This window comes from Pocillopora verrucosa, chromosome 10, assembly GCF_036669915.1.
Source record: "Pocillopora verrucosa isolate sample1 chromosome 10, ASM3666991v2, whole genome shotgun sequence".
NCBI lineage: Eukaryota > Metazoa > Cnidaria > Anthozoa > Scleractinia > Pocilloporidae > Pocillopora > Pocillopora verrucosa.
This window is the reverse complement of record NC_089321.1, coordinates 19,820,793-19,840,650: the sequence shown is the minus strand read 5'-3', so window position 1 is coordinate 19,840,650 and position 19,858 is coordinate 19,820,793. Positions and strand designations below refer to the sequence as shown.

At 37.9% G+C, this 19,858-nt stretch overlaps 1 protein-coding gene across 1 annotated transcript; it reads left to right on the top strand.

The window, feature by feature from the left end:
- Nucleotides 1-2,233: 2,233 nt before the first annotated feature.
- LOC131778448 (calpain-7) lies at nt 2,234-18,768 on the top strand. Its single transcript, XM_066173492.1, has 25 exons — nt 2,234-2,450; nt 2,957-2,997; nt 3,123-3,239; nt 3,810-3,880; nt 4,368-4,544; nt 5,155-5,241; nt 6,491-6,553; nt 6,718-6,781; nt 7,569-7,654; nt 8,792-8,885; nt 9,469-9,579; nt 9,845-9,880; nt 10,414-10,531; nt 11,106-11,215; nt 11,577-11,627; nt 11,859-11,952; nt 12,267-12,366; nt 13,632-13,678; nt 15,543-15,631; nt 16,482-16,557; nt 16,863-16,999; nt 17,260-17,322; nt 17,463-17,605; nt 17,737-17,823; nt 18,066-18,768. Exons 1-25 carry the CDS (start codon nt 2,234-2,236, stop codon nt 18,205-18,207), a joined length of 2,421 nt encoding a protein of 806 aa, XP_066029589.1. The 3' UTR covers nt 18,208-18,768.
- The last annotated feature ends 1,090 nt before the right edge of the window (nt 18,769-19,858 follow it).

Here is a 19,858-nt window from a genome sequence, read left to right as displayed (position 1 = left end):
TTAAGAAACAAAATACCTTACGGCTAGTCGTTTAAAAGAAAAGAAAAATCAGTGCCGTTTTTTTTTTTCACGAGAAGATGAACGCCTATATTTATGTAGAGTGTGTACAAATGACGCCGGTACAAACTGTCATGTTTCAATGCTCGATGAAACACGACGCGTAAAGATAAAGATAAAAACTCAGCAGATGCCTCAAGAACAAGTGAAACAAACAGTCAGCGATGGCAAGGCACTTAAGACAACAATGTTCTTAGTTAGTGCCATTATATTTTGCCTGTTTCCAGGTTCTGTATATGGTCTCCTACGCTTTATTGTGGGTACTATACAATACGATACAATACAATACAATACAATACTTTATTTACCCACGCTACATCTAGGAGTGACCCGACTTTTTCTTCGACCATGGGTCATGGAATGAAATGGCCGATGTCCTGCCTTATCAGATGCATGGTTACACCTAACATGAAGAGTCAATTTAAATAACTGTTTGGCCTGGATAAAGATTATTAATGATGAATTTGCGCAAACTTTTGTCATTGTCGATCATATTAAGAATGTAATTTCGGAAACATCAGATTTATTTCGGAGAAATTCTTTCTTAAATATAACAGATCTTCTTGTAGGAAATAGAGGAGAAAAATTTTTTGCGAGAGCAGAAAAGCAGATGATCTCAGTTCGTGCATTACACACTCATTTTGGTTATGGATTGCATTTTTGTAACTAAACATTTTTAAAGTGGCTATGTTTCAGCTCTCTTCGCAGTTTTATCGTTAAGTGCAGAGCCTAATTTGTCCCATAGTGCGCATTTTATGCTATGAATGTTATGACTTTAAGTTTGATTCAAAGAAAAGTGTTGGGAACGGGATGCTCAAGGATTTACTTGCCTGCCGACTTGAAACTGGTGTGCTCTGTGAGATGCTTTCAATATCGCTGATCCTGGCAATATGCCGACGCTTTCACTAAAAGTCAAATTGAATGCAATTAGGCACTTTTTAGTGTTTTGATGATAACTTTTTTAAATATTCTAGAGCACTCAGAAGTTATGCTCGAACTACCGAATGCTTCCGGCCTTAATGATCTGTACATTTTCATTACTCTTCTTCATATGGGAGAGTTGCGCGACACAATGTCCAGTAAAACAATTAGGGAAATTTTGAAAAATTGAAAAACGAAAATGCTTATTACTTTCTTAGTGGTGCCAAAGTCGCGGAGCTGACGACCAATCACAATCACGAATTTTGTTATGCTTTTGATCAGGAAGGGTTTGGGTTCATATTCGGGGGAGGACGCATATAAGAGCGTGGACACTTATTCGAGGAAATGCGGTCATGTTTTGTGCTTTGAAAATTATGACTTTGAATTAGTTTTCAAGAAGAGGATTTGGTCCGAGCCGATACCCTTGTTATTTGCAGTCCATGTTGAGATCGCAAAGGATCAAAAGAAATGTTTTTCGCCTCTAATACGCGTCACTACACACTCTGAATACTTCACTTTGTAATTTGTGATAACCTCAGGCAGGTAAGTTTTTCTCTGTGAACTTTTGTTTCGGTTCAGTGCCCGTGAAAACATCTGTAGTCTGTTAAATACTTTGTGAACTTCTTGACATAACCTCCTACGAGTGCTGACAATCTTCAAAAGTAAAAAGGCACTGTTAGCACTCCGACTGCTTCGAAAATTTTTCACAAAAATTCCGAATACCTTTGATGCCCAAAATTTTCATGAAAACGAACTAACCTGCGTCACATCTGTCATTTACACTATGCACGCAGTTATCAGTGAATATGAAATAATTTTAACCAATCAATTAATTACGAAATCCATACGTGGAATAGTAGATCTGACTTCAGATATAAATATACTTGAATTCATATAACACCAAGACTTTATTATTAGACTGTAATTTGACTCTTGCAAGCTTCAGTTAAGAGCTGATGTATGTCTCTCAATAAAAAGTTCATATTGCAGTACTACGGCAAGATTTAATGACTGATTCATCATAGTTTAGCTGTTCCTTGATAGATGCTATGTGAACAATGGATAAAGGATGTTATGCTGTAGCAAGGAGCCCTCCTTATTAATTCATGGTGAAAAATACTTCTAAATTCGACTGAAATTTGTTTGAGTTTCACTCAGTACGCTTCGCAGACCTGGGAGGCAAATGTACGCTGAGCCCGTATGCAGTCATGTCTTTTGAGTAAGAAAATTGCGCATGCGTTCTCATCATAACAACATGGTGGACGTGACGGAACTCTGCGAAGATGGCTACAGATTGGCAATACAGGCTGTAGATTTAGACAAAATGGGAAGCGGAGGTGCAGCTGCTTTTTTCTACATTGAAGCTGCCGAAGCTCTCATCAAAGCACTATCATATGATCCCAGTTTAGAGGTGAGAGATAAAGCTTCGCAGTATGTCAGGCGAGCCGAGGAGCTCCGAGCGCTGGAAGAAGGTAAACTTCACATAACTTAGCTTCGATCTTATGTCGCTGGAATATTTATATACGTCTTCATTGTGGGTGGGACGTTGCTGGTAGATATAATGAAATTAGGTCAAAATGTCAATTTATCTGTATTCTTGAAGAACAAAATTATTTGTTGTTACTTTTTTAAATACTCTAAATGTACTTCCGGGATTTCCTAGGAACTTTTTAGTCAAAATTGTCAAAAGCATATCAAGAAAGTATTATATTGATTACGATATTTCTATATTCCGGTTAATACCGTATACGCTCTAAATTAGAGAATCGTAGAGACATTTTAAATATGGTTGAATGAAGATCAGCTTTACGAACCATCAATTTTACAACAATCTACAACTTATTAGTTATCATACATGTACAACGCACATGTAGTTCACGAGATTAGTTAGTTTGTAACAGATATCAGACAGAATATCAAAAACTATATGTAGTGAATATTTTATTAAATTTAGTCTTCTTCAACTGTGTTTCCTCAGGTTCATCTCACGCACCTACTTCTTTCAAGACTTCACAACAGGCAATGAAATAATTTTTGATCAACTGATTTATCATTTCATTGTTCAAGTAGCCTTTCTATGTCTTCTAATAACCTTAAGGAAGATGAGAGATATTTGAAATAATATTCATTCATTATGTGTGTAGAATGGTGTGGAGAGAGCAGAATTTCTTCTGAAGCAAGCACTACATGAAGATGAAAGAGGCAGACAAATCGATGCTTTACCTCTCTACACTGATGCAGCCGATCTTTGCATCAAAACTGTGAGTTGGTATTCTGTTAAGACTGAATTAGCTTTTTATTGCTAGCACTTACTGTTTTCACTGTTGCCACAAGTATTATAATTTCTACTAGCTTATTTACAATGTAATTAAGCTAATTGGCGATGACCTTTTTTTCTGAAGACATTAAGCTTTTTCCCATAGCCTTTTTGGCAGGGGTGCTTTGCAAAATCTTTGCTTTACTTAATAAGCTTTTCTGTCTTGCAGTGATTCCTGTAACTTCTGTCTTCCTGTCCCATATATCCAAATGAATACCCTTAAACTCCTGTGAGTGACCAAGACAGAATTTGTCCTTACTACATCTATACAATATCATGCAGACAAGTGATGAGAATAAAGAAAAATATCAATTATGGGAGTGATAATTGATCCAATACCAAATTCTCCAAACTAACATAATGAGAATCATTTGGCAGACAGTAAGGAGAATTACTAATGAGATCTTGGGAGTTAAAGGGTTAAGCACAATGCCCATCATGTAGTACGTCCTTTAAATTCTTGTTTTATGTACAATGTAATTTGCATTATGTATTATTGCCTTTTCATTTGTAGAGCAGCAGTCTACCAGATAGTGATAATTTAAAGAAAAAACTCCATGGTCTTGCCAAGCAAGCAATAGAGAGGTAAACGGTTTCAGATTTGGCAAATTACAAGCAAGATAAAGATATTGATATCTAGTGACTAGCATCTAATTAATTTTCTCCTTACAATATCACCACTGAATCATGCATTGATGTCATGAGAACAAAGGAAATGATCAACAACTAAAGAAAATTCTTGATTGTTAAACAAATTCTCTTTTTCAGCACCTTGTAAATGTAAAGAGATCAGTATGGAGAATATGAATGCTGATGTTAGGGTGTGAAGGGTTCATTTTCATTGAACTTTAAAATCTCTCCTACATTACATGTATATATTGTACTTGCACATAAAATAGTTTTTGATATTTTTATGTGGTAATGGCCAACCAATGTACAACCCTCATTCTTTAGTCTTTCAATCCGGATGATGAAGTTTGACAAGGGATGAATTGTGCAGATTCTCCAGAATACGTTGGGTATATAAAGTATACTAAAGAAATTACACAGACTTTTAATCCTCTATTCTCAGAGCTGAGGCAATTAAGGCAACATTAAGTTCTAAGCCCGAAAGCGCTGGGTCAGATTCAATGACAATCACTAGAGGTGTGAAGGACCTTTCCTTAATGTCGTCTGGAGAATCAACCCCTGGAACAAGCACTGGGGACAAGAGACCTCATCTCACAGTCAAGGAATTGGAAGTTTTAAAGTAAGACATCTTTGTTGCATCTTTATTTTTAACCCTTTTTTATTGCTATTTTGAGTGAAGATGAGATGCAACAATATTACCTGCATTTGTATATGTTGTGGTGCAACATTTTCATAGCTTGATGTCTTTCAGATGAGTTTTCTTTTTCCTTTTCTTACCTTATGGAATATAAAAAAATAGAAAATCAAAATAAATTGGCTTGCAATGTTCAAAATTAGGAATTTTGTTACAGAATTTTAACTGGATGGACACATTTGTCTATAACTCTTACTATGAAAATTCAAAGAGTTTGTTTCCTTGTTTCAAGCTTAAGGCATGAAAAAATTGTTCTTCTGAAATTGAGAAGCATTGAGATGATTTTACATGTAACTAGAGTTTATTTCAACTATCTGCCTGAAGTTAAACATGTTCAAATGATCTTACTTGAGGATTTAATATTTGAATATTAAGAACTTTATGCTTTTGATTTTTCTTTTACCAATATATACTGTATGCATTCATTTGGAGTACAGGTATGCCAGTATTGCAAACTGGAAAACTTTGACTGTCAGCATCATACACAGTGTAGCAATGTAAATTTTGAGTGAGAATGTGTTTATACTTTTCTCAGGAGAACTTCTTATATAAATGGTAAGCTGTACCCTCCCTGGCTGGATATTGACCTGAAAGAAAGATTTGCTTATCCTGACTGTTATAGGTAATGTGTACACATTGTCAATTTTGATACAGTAAATAATGTGACAAGAGGTTTTTTAGTTGTATACTATTAACTATGGAAGATGTGGTATGGTAACCTAATGTTTAGACCTTTAATCCAAATTAAAACATTGTCTCTTGTCTTGGAGATCACAGTGATGGCCTAACAGTTGATCTACTGGTGCCAGTTGTTCAAAGGCTGATTAGTGCTGACCAAGGGTTAAATTTGAATCCAGGTTTTACTACTGTTCAAAAGCCTCTATTGAGGCAATTTTTCCTTTTCTTTTTAAAGCATGCCATTATCAGATTGAAGACAGAAAGAATTACACTGGATTTTCTTCAAAAACTTTCAAATTTGAAATCAGGTCTAACACAAACCCTTGGTTACCCTAACCTAGCTTTGAACAACCTGGCCCTGGACTCTGGGTTTGCAACTAGACTGGGTCATTGTCTTGCATTCTTGGGCAAGGTGCTTAACTCTCATGCTGGTGGGAGGGGCTGTGATCTCATCCATGCAGGGAGAAGTAAGACACTGAATCCAGCTGGATGGGCTTGCCTAGAGTGGAGACATTTCTCAATTGAGAGGTGCAAGTGTAAACTTTGGCTTTGGTTATGTGTTCATCTTGAGCAAGACACTTTGCTCTCAGAAGTAGTCTCTTTTCTCAGAAGTATGAACAGGTACTGGCAAACCGTTAGAGAAAGTTGGCAAATTTCAGGGCTGGAGGAGACTTATAATGGCTAAGCATGCTGTCAGGGAGGGGGTGGGGGTAAAAGTGTTCCTTGTCCTTTTGTACTTCAGAGATTCAAGAAAGCTCCAGCAGTAGGAGCCTTCAACATTTCTTCCACCAATGGTCATTTTACCGTTGTCCATGAAGGGGGGGGGTTTAAACCTTGCCTCTCTGGGGTGAGAAATTTGAATAAGAAGTGCTAAGTCTTTCTAGCAGAATGTAGGTGTTTTATTTCTTAATATGGAGGTATTTAAAGATAAAAAGTTCACTTTTGTGAGTGAATAGCTCAGAAGAAAAGGTCTAAAATAAGGTGTAGGTTTTAAAGCTTGGAGTAGAAAGTTGTGGTTGCTAATTTTGATTTTGGCCCTAGGGGTGGGAATTTGAACAAACAATCTTTTAAAGTTCAAGTGTGGGGTGGGAAAGGGGGTTGCCCATGGGTGGTGTTGAAGCTTTGAATCAATGAACACATATCTACTCACATTCTCACATTTTAATAATGTATCTTAACATTTGTTACTGTAGTGATAAAGATGGTCAGCTTGCCCTGTCACAGAAACAGAAAGCTCGCTTTACTAAATGGTTAAGGTATGTCCAATATATCAACATTACATATCACTTAAATTCATATCTACTGAATAGATACTTGTCCGAAGTAGAGCTAAATTTCCAAACATGAAATCAGCATTAACATGCTTAACATTTCCCATATCACTTCGTTATCGTGACTGTAACTTTAAATTCTTTGTCAGGCCAACAGAGTTGTGTGAAAACCCAGAAATGATTTATGCTATATCAAGCTTCAGTATCAAACAGGTAAATTATTATGAATACTGAGAAAAAAAAACGCTGTAAAATCATCTGAAACGCAAATCTTAATCTTAGATTTTAAAAGGTCATACATTCCCAACAATTTAACGCCAAATTACGTCAAACAACAGTTCAAGCTCGAATATTTTCAAAGTCGTCATTTGACTACCTAAAATCATGAAGTGGTCGCCAGAAATAAAACTTAAGACTGATTACACACAGAAATGGACGACACATAGTCTTCCCACCAATGAATGGAAACTATGACGAATTAAAGAAAACAAACAAAACAAAATAAAACAAAACAAATGCCCAACGTTTGAACATGGTCTTTACTAAATTGAAAAAAAAAACAAAAAAAAAAACATTTATCTTCCACCACAAAAATAATTGAACGCAATAATCTATACCACAGCGAGAGGAAATGATGCTTACTGTCCGCTTGGGGAGCATGGATGCCGTGGTAGTGAGAGTGTTCGCCTCCCACCACTGTGGCCAGGGGTCGATTCCCGGACCTGACGTCACATGGGGGGTCCTCCGGGTTTGCTCCTTCCGCATCAATAAACATTCTAAATTTCATTTTTACGTGGAAACAGTGGACAAGAAGAGCCACTTCATGTAATGTCCACCACTAAAAAATTCCCCATTCTCATTCTCAATCCCAGAATTCCCATTACGCCGCTGGTGACTAACGCTAATCGAGAATTTTGTTATGTTTTTGATTAACCCTCAAAGTCTCAATAATTATTCAAACGTATTGTAAGCAAAAAGTTCTTTCCTTCTCTTTTCTCAGACCATTGTGTCAGATTGCTCTTTTCTGGCCTCGCTGGCGATCAGTGCTGCTTACGAGAGAAACTTTAAAAAGACTCTTATTACAAGGTAATACTGTAATTTTAAAGTATCATAGCCTGTAGTGCAGGTTACTTTTTAGCCCTTTATCTCATTTTTAGCCCTTTATCCTTACAATATCAATACAACATTAAGCAGACAAAAGATGAGAATGAAGACAAATATTACTTGGGGTATTATTAGTTGATCCAATACCAAATTCTCCGAACTAACATCATAAAAATTTTCTGGCAGACAGTAAGGAGATTTTCCAATAAGTTCTTGGGAATGAAAAGATTACGGAAGGCGAGATGGCGTTACAAACTTGTTATATATGGTTTAGGTTCATAGAACAGACCATAGTGGACGGAGAGAAGATGAGACGAGATAATTCCATTTTTTTTTAGATAAAATTCAATTCTCTCTCAAGCTTTTCTTTCTTGCTCGCCATAAGTATTGCTCCATAACATAAAATCGTAAAGACAAAGCAGTCTTAGGTGCGTCTTCCATTTTGTTTTTGGCACGTTTGGGCGATATATGATTTAAATCAGTAAGGCGGCCTCAATGAATCACTACTTATTGAATTGAAATTAATGATACGCCCATTTTTAAAATAGTGCAGTCCGATGAGAAGGCTCAAGAAAGAACTTAACTCGATTGACTGGAGAGCCGGCGCTTATGCTACGAAATTTCTAACTAGAACCGTGTGCCAGTGATTTTTAGTCTCCTTGCGGGTCTCAGACTGGCTTTTTTTCATTTTGAGTTCACTCTACAAACCACGGGACAAGGGCATATCTCTTATGCTTATATACAGCAATTTTATGAAGAGCAACCGAGGTATTCTTATTTTCTCTCTGTCCAAAATTCTCGCGCCTCCCTCGCAACCAATCAGATACCAAAGTAAATCACATAACCAGGTGAAGACTCGCGTTTCCCGCGCTTGAAGCATGTTTAGTGTATTTTACTACGTTCTCGTTGGCTCCCTGTGTGATCTACCTTCGTTTTGATTGGCTGTTATGATAGCTTTTGTTTTACTTTCACGATGTTCAATCGAAAAGTATTTGAGTGGAAACATTATTTAATATACTGAGGTTACAATTACAAGGAAAATTATGATAGAATTTTTGCAGGTGTCTTGCGTTTTCTCACGTTAATTGAACTGGGTGTCTGTATTCTTGTTCCAAATAGTATCATTTACCCACAAAATCGCGCGGGAAAACCAGTTATTAATCCATCTGGTAAATACATGATTAAGCTGCGAATCAATGGAGTCTCAAGAAAGGTAAACTTACGGTGTATGTATTTAGCCATCTTTGACAATCCACGCATTATTTTTTCATTCTTAATTACTTGCAAAAATTCAGTGCTCTGTTCACTGTTTGAAGGCCATTGGCTTTCGTTAACGTATTGTTGCAGATAATGGTATAAGATTTGTTCCTGAAAAAAAGTTGTTACTTGTCTCGTCTCTACCGTGAGAAAAATAGAAAAGTCTGATTGCCACACTAGGAATCGAACCCCACACTGTCTTTTTCCCTGGTCTGATGCAATACCATTGAAAGTTGTTCGCAAGGTTCATAGGTGACAACATTCCTACATACCACTGGATGAGTATAGACGAAAGCAATGTGTTCATAGATAGAATATAACAGATGATGAATTTTAAATTCTGAGGTCTCTTTAGCTCAACAGTAGAGTATGGAACCCTAAAATCCAACGGTGTGTGGTTGGTTTCCCGTTGGTATGACATATTTTTCCGTTTTACGCTCGTGACAAAACAAATAACGCCCTTCCTCATTCAATGACTAAGTTCGTAAACTTTTCATCTTTAATTTTTTAATTTTTAATTTCTTTACTTCTTTTCCCAGGTGATTATTGATGATACCCTTCCTGTTGGAAGAGATGGAGAACTGCTCTGCTCCTACTCCAACAATCGCAATGAAATGTGGGTCAGTCTTATTGAAAAGGCTTATTTAAAGGTAGGTTACTTCCCGTTCAAAAGTTAACTTCTACTGTGTAGTTGACGTTTTCTTTGTTTACTTCACATTTTCTTATCTCTACGGGAAAATCTCAGCTTCCCACCCATCCTGTGGTAACACATCTTTTATTGGACTTTTGATAACCGGACTCGCACATGTATGTCCTCATGGAGGGGGTAAGGGGGGAGACTTTGCCTGTTGAAGTTGATTTGCGTGATCCGTGAGTTTGATGATTTGTTTGTATTTAATGTTTTGTTTTGGACAGGTGATGGGAGGATACGATTTCCCCGGGTCCAACTCCGTAAGTAAATTCGCAGTAATATACAAAGTGCTCAGTGGTCAATACGCTGGACTCCAAGTCGAGAGGTCCTGGCTCGATTCTCGACCGGTCATTCTGTTGTGTTGTTAGACAAGTCACTCCACTCTTGCAGTGTCCTCCTGGAATATAATTATTCAAAGTTCCGAGTTTAGAAAGCTAAGTGGTCAACTGTACCGCGGGCATGCCAACGCCACGGCTTTGTCCAGTAGTCCAGTGGTCAGTGTACTGGGCTCCGAGTCGGACGACCCGGGTTCTAGTCCCGGCCCGGGAAAGGCGTTGTGCCCTTGAGACGTGCGGGAAAAAAAATGCGAGCTCCGCTTTTAGGCTTGGCTAAATCTCTATATTTTGTCTTATGTGTGTTAGCAGACTCACAGTGTGATTCGCTTGTGGTCTAAAGCGTCTCTTAAGGAAGTAGACTCAGAGTAGGAATGTAGACTTTGAGTTTGGTCTTCCAATGAAGTACAGAGAGAGGGATTTTTTGCTGAAGTTTTGATAAGTTTTCTATTTCGTTTCAGAGCATTGACCTACACGCTCTTACAGGCTGGATTCCCGAGAGAATGTCGATAAAACGAAACAATCCAACGTTTAATGAGAGTATGCATTTCGATCGTCTCTTGAATGGAGTGAGAAGTGGTAAGACTTTTCCTTATATTTGTTTGTACAAACCCTTGTATGGGTAAAATGCAGGAAACAGTGACCGCTTTTTTTCTGATTTTTAGTGTCAAATGTCCGTTACATTATAGTGCTGGCACAGAATTGGAGAGGACTTGGAATGAATGACAGAAAAGACAATTGCGAAAAAAGGCATTTTGGGCTACATCTGACCGATCAATTGATATCAATCAAGTTTAAAATTTTCGACCCGAATCGACTCAATTAATTTTTATCTCAATTTTCGAAAGTGTCGTTTGCACAGATGGGAAATCGTCTTCTTTAAGCCCGTCTGCTTGAGTTTCCCATCTGGAGATCATCGCATCTTAAATCGTGAAACCGTGAGAAAAAACACTAAATTATTACCTCAAATCCTCAAAGAAGATATCTATATCAAAACTGTGTCATGCTGACTCAAACTCTTCTCAACTGTCGCCAGATTAGTGTTTCAATGTTAAATACTGGAAAGATGTAAACGATTGAACATGGCTGCGGGTTTTTACATCTGACGCAATGGAAAAAATGTAACCAACCACATCATTCATTTGTGTCCCAGGGGACTGTCTCGTCACGGTCGCAACAGGCCCAATGAGCGAAAGCGAGGCTGACCGAGCGGGACTTGTGCCCACTCATGCCTATGCATTGTTAGACATCAGGAAAGTCAAGGTATGCCTGCACTCCCTTTTTTTCTGTCGTTACCTTGGTATTGCCACGCGTTGTAGGACGTAGAGCACGTTGGTCTTTCTTTAAACTTCTCACGCAATACACTGAAAAGCATTGTCATGAAAAATTACAAAGGACGAAGTTTGGTTTTGGAGATAACTTGAGGAGGACATTAAACGAGAAAATTGTAAAGATTTGAACGGAAATTCTACTCTAGCGCCGGTGTGTCCTTTAGTGAGGCCTTGTTAGCAAGGTCTGTTGGATAAGTATGCATTTACAGCGAATGATTTATTTGTTGGGTGACTTACTTTTCTTGAGCAGTGCGTGAATATCAAGTTTTAATTTTTTCTTTTTTTATATGCAGGGACATCGTCTTCTTCAACTCAAAAATCCTTGGAGTCATTTGAGATGGAAAGTATGCACCTCACCTTATCATTCTCAGTTATTTGTTGAGTGTTTTTGTAAACAGAATGTCGGGAAAATTTCCAGACCTGATTGGCTGAGACAGCGACATCTCAACTTTGACTGTTGAGATCAGATTCGATCGCTTTTTCTCCACTCAATGCGCTTTGCAGGAAAAGGCAAGCGTATCCTATATTTAAACAGTCTCAACATTTCTTGAAACCAGGTAATTATGATTTAACAGGGAAAATTCTCCGAAATGGACTCAACTAGTTGGACGCCGGAGCTTCAGAGAGCCTTGAACTACGACAGGAAAAGTGCTATACAGATTGACAATGGTAAAAATGTGGAGCATTGTATGTCATTAAGCGTTCCTTTATCCTCCCCTTGAGGGCGTCAGGTTCGTCTCCCTACCCTTCCCTTCTCTGACTAAAAACTCACAAACAAATATTATTGTTATTCGGTGGGGTTAGGTAGCAATATGGCTCAAGTCAACATGTATTTGGATAGCCAGGGTTAGTGGCCGTTTTAGAACCTCAAAAAAATGCATACTATAGACTGTATTCAATAAATAGGGGCGGCACCCAGATCAGATGTATGTTGTAGTATTTTTTCCCTTTCCTTAAATGCTTCTCTGTTTCTCTCTCATCAGGAGTATTTTGGATCAGCTGGGAATGCGTTATGCAGTTTTTCGACGTGATCTACATGAACTGGAACCCCAAACTCTTCAAATATCGCTTTTCTCTGCACTCGTAAGTGTCATTCAGGCCTTTTGACTTCCTCCCTCAAGCTGCTACACATTTCTTTGTAAATTAGTTATGATAATTTATATGTTATATCAAATGCCCAAATCCTAACAAAAACGTTTATAAATGCCTAATCGTAAGATTGAGCTATACATATTCGTAAACTATGTGATTAAAATGTAATGGCAAAAAACCAATTATGGTATTTTAAAGTAACCAAGGAAAAACCAAAATGATACTACTAAAAATAAGCAATTTAGTAATAATAAATGTGTGACAAAATAAGACTTAAAAAAAAAGCTAATAAGGAAAAGATAGATCTAAGTGTTTTAATTGTTGGTTTTGAGTCGGATTTTTCCATTTGATAAACATGACCTCGTTTACATTCATTTGAAAAACTAAGACAACAGAATCAATTCGTTTAAGACTCTACTGAGCATGAGTTATGACAAGCCTTGGAAGATTGTAAGTACTTGTCTACATGTGAAGCCTTGTCCGACAGATGGTGCTCATTATTGCGTGTACAAATGTAGCGAGTGGTTTCACTAATGTAACAGGCCTTACTGCCAGCACATGCTGAAATTATTTGAAAAGGAATTCTAGCTCGTGTTCTAATCTTCATGTAAAATTTTTCAGAAATGCTACTGACCCCATCATGAATATCGAGCGTCTGTGCTAACTGCTAGTTAACTCGTGTGAAATATAAGTATGCGTGCATGCGGCATCTTTTATTTGCTTTGATTTGCAACAAAAATAATAACAATACCTGTAAAGTGATTTTAAGCGTAAAAAAGTTGGACCAACAAGAAAGGTATTGCTGAGAGGGAAAACTCTTAATTTCCCTGAGAAAATCTCTCAACGCCGAGATAATCATAGGAACTGAGTATCAACAAGAGACAGAATTTCTCGTTCTGGCGGCTATACATGCTCTGGGCCAAATTAATCCTTGATAATGTAAATGTGATTTTTCTTTTTTCTCAGAATATTCACCATTATCTGACACACAATGAACCAAAAATCTATATAACTTGAACATTTTTCAACCAGAAACAAATTTGAACGTCGACGTACTTAAGTGAAAGGTTTCTCGATATTTTTTATTAGTATTTTACTGCATGCTTTTCACTTAGGTACAGTTTCTTGAGCTGACGTTTCGAGCGTCAACCCTTCTTCAGAGCGAAATTGAAGGTAATATGATATGGTCGCCATAGACACGGTTTGGTTAATAAATGTAAGAAAGGCTTAATTACTGGTATTGTTTCGTCTCCTAGGACCTGGACATCTGCTGAAGGACCCAAGAAAGACGTTTATAATATCGGTAAGTTCTTTGACCTTCGATCTCTGTGATATCAAGCATTACGCCAATTTAGCTTTCACCCACTTTGAGAGGCGTACGACTGAGCACAGACAAATGTATCAAAGAAGACTTTATTTTATGCAGAAAACTTCCATTAAACAATAGGATGGGCTTGCACCTTTTTTAAATCCTTTATGCTTGCCATCCTCTTGAAAGCATTTTAGCAAACTCCACGAATTTTTTTGTTTCGAGCCAAATTGTCCATTTGGCCTTTTTACTTTTGAGAGTGCCGGATCGTCTATTTGAAGTTTGAGAATTTTCAACATTTTTCTGTATTGTCAGGGGTCGCCACTTTAGTTATGTTTATGTTTCAATTTCTGAACGCTGTGTATAAAAGAATATCATATATTTGAACTACGGATTAATGATATTTTCATTACTGCTTAAGTAGTTTTTATTAAGTAGTTTTTATTACTGCGAAGATCTTTTTCATCTTCAATAAGTTTTTTTCCCTCTTTGCGATCTATTGAAAAAAGTGTATATCAGTGTAGTATTTGTACCTATTTCAAATTGACAGGATGACCATTTAATTCAAAGTGGATGTAATTAAGTTGAACAAATAGAAACAGATGATTGAAAGAGATGTATAATATATTTGTCTCATATTAGTCGTCTGTGAAGAAGCGGAAATGAAGAGATTTTCCTGTGTGAACAAAACACTGTTTCTTTATTTTTTTTTGGTCATTGAAATTCGCTTGAATGCTTCGTTATTGACTTTAACAGTCGCCTGATATTTCCGTGAGATAATGAAAATACTGCGCGTTTAAAAGTCTTTCGGTAGGAGGTGAAATATAATCATCAATGATGCGTAGTTCTGTTTTGGAGGTAATCTGTGTCCTGGCTTAGACCAAATGATCGTTATTAAGTAATATTCTGCTGGCATTTTTGACTTAACGATTTCATTGATTGTACGTACAAATATAAATAGATAGTCCATGATGTCAGATGTAACGCGAAAAGAGCGTGCTTGACCTCGGCCTTCGTCTAACTCTTATTTTTACTTCGTTTATTTATACGAGAAAGGCCATGACAGGACGTTAGCTTTGCGTACCGAACGCTTAAAAGCCGCGTATGGCATTCTCACGATATAACTGATCTCGAACGTTAGAAAGGCATACTTGATACAAACAGTTACTTTATTACGGTTCTTTTTCCCAGTCGGCGGTTTTTAAACCGTGGATTGTGATAACAGCCATTTGGGCCCATGCCGCCAGGTTACTGAGTAGCTTCAAAGTGGCAGCGTCCATGGTCAACATTATTAGCACATTTTTAAAGATAGTTTTCGAACGGTCAGGTCGTATTTTGGCCGCCCAACCCGCGGTTACTGGTAACTTATTTACTTTTTTAATGGCGGGGATAAAGTGACTTGGTTTTCCGGTGCATGTCATCAGTTATCCTCAGTAACATTGTGGCAAAAATATGGATTCCTGTATGGAGCGACTACAAGGCCAGCAGTGTAACTACATCATAGAGTGCTTTTCGTTCAAGTTTTGTTAAACCCAAATTAAAGTAATCACAACAGCCAATCGGGAAAGGAAAATTTTCATAAGGAGCCGATCAGAACTAAAAGAAAAAACAAGTGAACTGCGCTTAGCGCGGGGAAACCCGGGTGACCAAGTTGCGATTGGTTTTAGTGCTGGGGAGAGAAAGTGGCGCGAGTTTTATTGGCCAATCGGAGCGAAGTTACGCAAAACCACAGCAATCCCAATTTACTCTCGATACTCAATGGAAAATTGCTCATAAACTCTTTCAACGTGTGCTACAATGAATGTAAGGATATCGGTGTGGAGTTGTTATTGGTGCTATCAGTGCTTTTGTTTAACAGGAGACAATCCGCAGTACAAACTGGAGTTACTTTCCTCTGACAGAGATACTGTGGTCTGGATCCTTCTTACTCGGCACATCACACAAAAGGTACACTTGCGATAGATAATAGTGACTTTTTGCCCTTTTGTGAACACTTCGAGAGAAGATTACCGGTTTCGCCATATCACGGTTTGATGTAAAAAACGCGTAGCTTAGAGTGATTCGATCTTCTATCACTCACACGTTATGCCACATTTCAACACCTTTAAAAATTCATTCGCTAACCTTCGAAAAAGGAACACACATTGTCTACCAGGGTCGTGGAGGACATGTTGGTTTTGTTAGCGCGCTGGATTCTGAGTCGAAAGGTCTGAGTTCGAGCCATGACCGGTTCATGGTCTTCCATCTCTGGTTAGGCATCTTACTTTCACATTGCCCTGCGTCATGTCCCCCAGGAAGTAAAGATAGGTTTAAGTGAATTGTCACAGAAACTTGAAGAAATGCGAGAGGATGCTGGCAATTGACTTTCACCCCAGCCAGTAGTAATATCTTCAAGGGTTTATGGATTTTTCGCCCCATTGCAATTTCGCCCCTTACCAGTTCGCCCCCACTAAGACGAGGTCGCCTGTTCAAATACGACGAGGTCGCCTGTTCAAATACGACGAGGTCGGCTGTTCAAATACGACGAGTTCGCCTCCAAATCGTTAACTCATTTCCTTACGTACTCGGCGAGGTAGGACGAACTAGTAAGGGGCGAACTTGCTATGGGCGAAACCTCCAGTCAACGCTCTCAGTAACTTCATACCTCAAAAGTCTGACAGCTATGCCAGTCAACCAGGTGTATGAACCCTTCATGTATTATCTGTCTATAACAAAGAAGAATATTTTGCGGACGAGTGTGGTTTCTGGTTTCTATCTCGAGAAGCAAGCGAATTGATGTTAATCTGCTATATTTTAGGATGATTTTGCAGAAAACAAGGAGTTCATAACCGTTCATGTGTATAAGTCAGATGGCGGAAGGGTGTTTTATCCGGGTTAGTGAATAATGTAAGAATATAAAATACTACTTAAATTAGGAGAGAAGGGGTTGTTGACGCGGAAACCGAGCATGTGTTAATAATTTTTCTTCGCTTTTTGTTCGGCGTTTTTATTTATCTAGTCTTTTTTCCTTTGTTTTGTTTTCAAAACCTTTTTTCCTAGTTTGGGCTTCGACTATCCCCGCAATAACCGAAAATTTCAGAGATGTCATAATTGTTAACAGTACTGAGAATTCTTTGACTAGTTTTATTTTGTTTTTAACAATAGAGAGAGGATACATACTTTTTTTTTCTTGCTTCAGACAACCCACTCTTGGAAGGCACTAAAATAAACAGTCCATTTTACCTCGCTAAACTAAATGCCCCGAAAGGAACAAACCGCTTCACACTTGTTGTCTCTCAGTATGAAAAAACAAATACAATTCACTACACGCTGAAGGTATGTGTATCGTGTATCGTGTATCGTTCTTCTTTCTTAAATGCCCTTTCCACAACCATCTCTTTACCTATAACTCTGACTGGCTTCTTGAAGGCTTGTCTTTGGCGCGTTGAACGCGTAACACCCCAAAATCCTGCTGCGAAGAAAACCAGTGGTTAAATTGCCAGTGTAAGATTTCAAATAGATTTCATGTTGTCGTGCGTCTGTTTAGTTTGAAATCCTGTGTTGACCACCGTGCATTATTTCTCTATTTATCGTAGGTTTTTTCTTCAACTGAATTCCGTTTATCTCCAGTTCCTGTCCCCTACACAGTTGAAAAGCAGGTAAGTTCCTGCAGACGCCATAACCTGATCTTGATTCTCGTCGCACACTGATTCTTAAAATTCAGTGTTCGAAGTTAAGTCGTCGCATCTACTAACCTTTGGATTAGACAAACACCCTCTCTTTTTCGTTTTTTTTGAAGGTGACCGGTGAATGGAGGGGAAAATTAGCCGGTGGCTGCCCTAACTTCTCTTCACATTCCAATAATCCCGTGTATCGCCTGCAAATCAAGACAACTTCACCCTCAGAAACTGCTGAAGTTCTACTAAAACTGCGAGGGCCCAAGTAAGTTCATGTCGTTGACCGGCTCTAAAATTGTTTTGATCTACTGTTTGAGTTTTGAAATTTCTCATCGCCATTTCAAGTGAATGTAATACCAAGGTTTTTTTGTATTTTTATTTTCCTTCGATATTTAGGCAGTTTTCAGTTGGAGCCATATTTCGTTCTGTAGAGCTCGCCTCGGATGGGAGACCCATTTACGAGGCGTACTCTGAAACCTACAGGTAAGTAAATGTAGATTCCCGTACTCAGAGTCTACCTGAAACATTTAATGAACTCGAAAATCTACCGGCTGTCTCTGATTATGTGGGAAAATTAGCGGAAGCTTTTAAATCTGTTCCTCAAAGGTGTATATGCTACTTCTTACTTCGCAAGGCCTTTGGAGTTTTATGAAATGAGGAATAACGAGGCCTTTGCACGGGAGGCTAATTTTTATGGATTTGAGTTTTTTTTCTTACTTTCGTAGGCCTGGCTTTTACGTTCAGCAGCTGACCAAAGTGCCCACGGGCACATATGATGTGATTCCTTCGACTTTTCACCCAGGACAAGAGGGGCCTTTCATAATGACGATATCAGCAAGCTGTAAAATGGCACTGGGAAAAAAGTAGACAGTCTTACAGTTCACTTTTCTTAGAGCGGTAAAATGAGCCTGCGGTCTTGTCACTGGTGAGGAAAGATTGGCTCTTCCTCACTCTCTCACTGGTATTGCTTTCTTTCCAGCGAGTTAAGTGTGGATTTGGAGAAAAGTAGGTTCAATGGATTTAGAGGAAAACTATTGGTTGAGAATCTGAAATAAGGACAGAATGCAACTAAAGGCTGAAAGCCGCCAAATAAGGAAATTCACAATTCCTAAAAAGTCAGATCTTGAAAAGTAAGAGAATTTTGATAGAAGGCGATAATGCCTAATACGAATGCACAGCTGTTGCAGTCGTTTTTTAATTCAATTGATAATTTGATAAAAATACTGAAAGCGGAAAATGATAGTAAAATATTGAAATTTCTCGAAATGAATTTTGAAATTTCATACCTTTCTCAAGGATACAGATTGAAATCATCTTTAAAAAGATGATTAACTTAACTCTGTAAAGTCCTGGTATAGCTAATGCTTTTTATCTTTGTAGAAATGTGTGGAATTAAATTGGTGAATAAACGCTTTATCTTACAGTGAACTTATCTGAGTAATACTGGTAGGTTTGAAAAGGAGATCAAACTAAACATGTATTAGGGAGAAAGTATTCTGAGGTGACACTAACATATTGTTGCAGCCAATAACCTCGTATAAATATGCGCATCAACCTTTGCATCTTTTATGCGAAACAGGATGTAGTATTCATTTTGAGTATACACCCAATTGCAAAAACGTGACACCTTAAAGCGTCAGTAATAAACGATGAGACCCAACGACTTTATGGGTAGACATGTACACGATGATTAAAGATTATTCGCCGAAGGCAAAGTGAATATTGTTGAGTAATCCCCCACACGATGTCGACGGGATTATTCAACAATATTCTCTGGGCCTGGGACGAATAATTGGTGTAGTATAATTGCTCAGGTGTTTTCAAATTCTGTTGTAAATTCGTTTTATTGTTGAAACCATTCTGTTACAATTGATATGATTAAATAGGCGGCAAGTCTCCACAAGAATTTAACTTTTTTTTTTTAATTGAACCAGCAAAAACTTCATATCTTTCTTTTGAATAATGTTACGCCAAACTTAATAACATCTTTTGGATTCTTCGGAATTGAATTTTCTTCCTCGGTAACATTGACAAAACGCAGGGCAGATATTTTGAAATTTAGCGCTGCTGCTATAGTCATCTCGCCCGAGGTGACTATAACGAGATATGACGCAATCCTCGACTAATCGTGCGCATCTTCATAATCATCGGAACAATCATACCAACAACAATTAGTTGCACATAGTAAATGATAGAAGCCATCCACACTTTCCCGAATGAAAAGAATTGTCATAGACAAATAATCCATGAATAATGGATAAAAATAAGGCCGTTTTGCCATAACGCCGTTGTCTCATTGCTCGTTAATCATGCTTTTCAGGTGTCTACGTTTTTGCAATAGCATAAATTTCCAGTCTACTTATATCGATATATATATCGGTATAGCTGTAACAAAGCAGTATAAATATGATTTTGAACTCTTCCCTACGTGAGTGATGAAAATAACTGACGCGGTGAACTTTGTTTAATTGTTGTATTTTGGAGGCTGCTATCTTTGATCTTTGATCTTTGCACACAG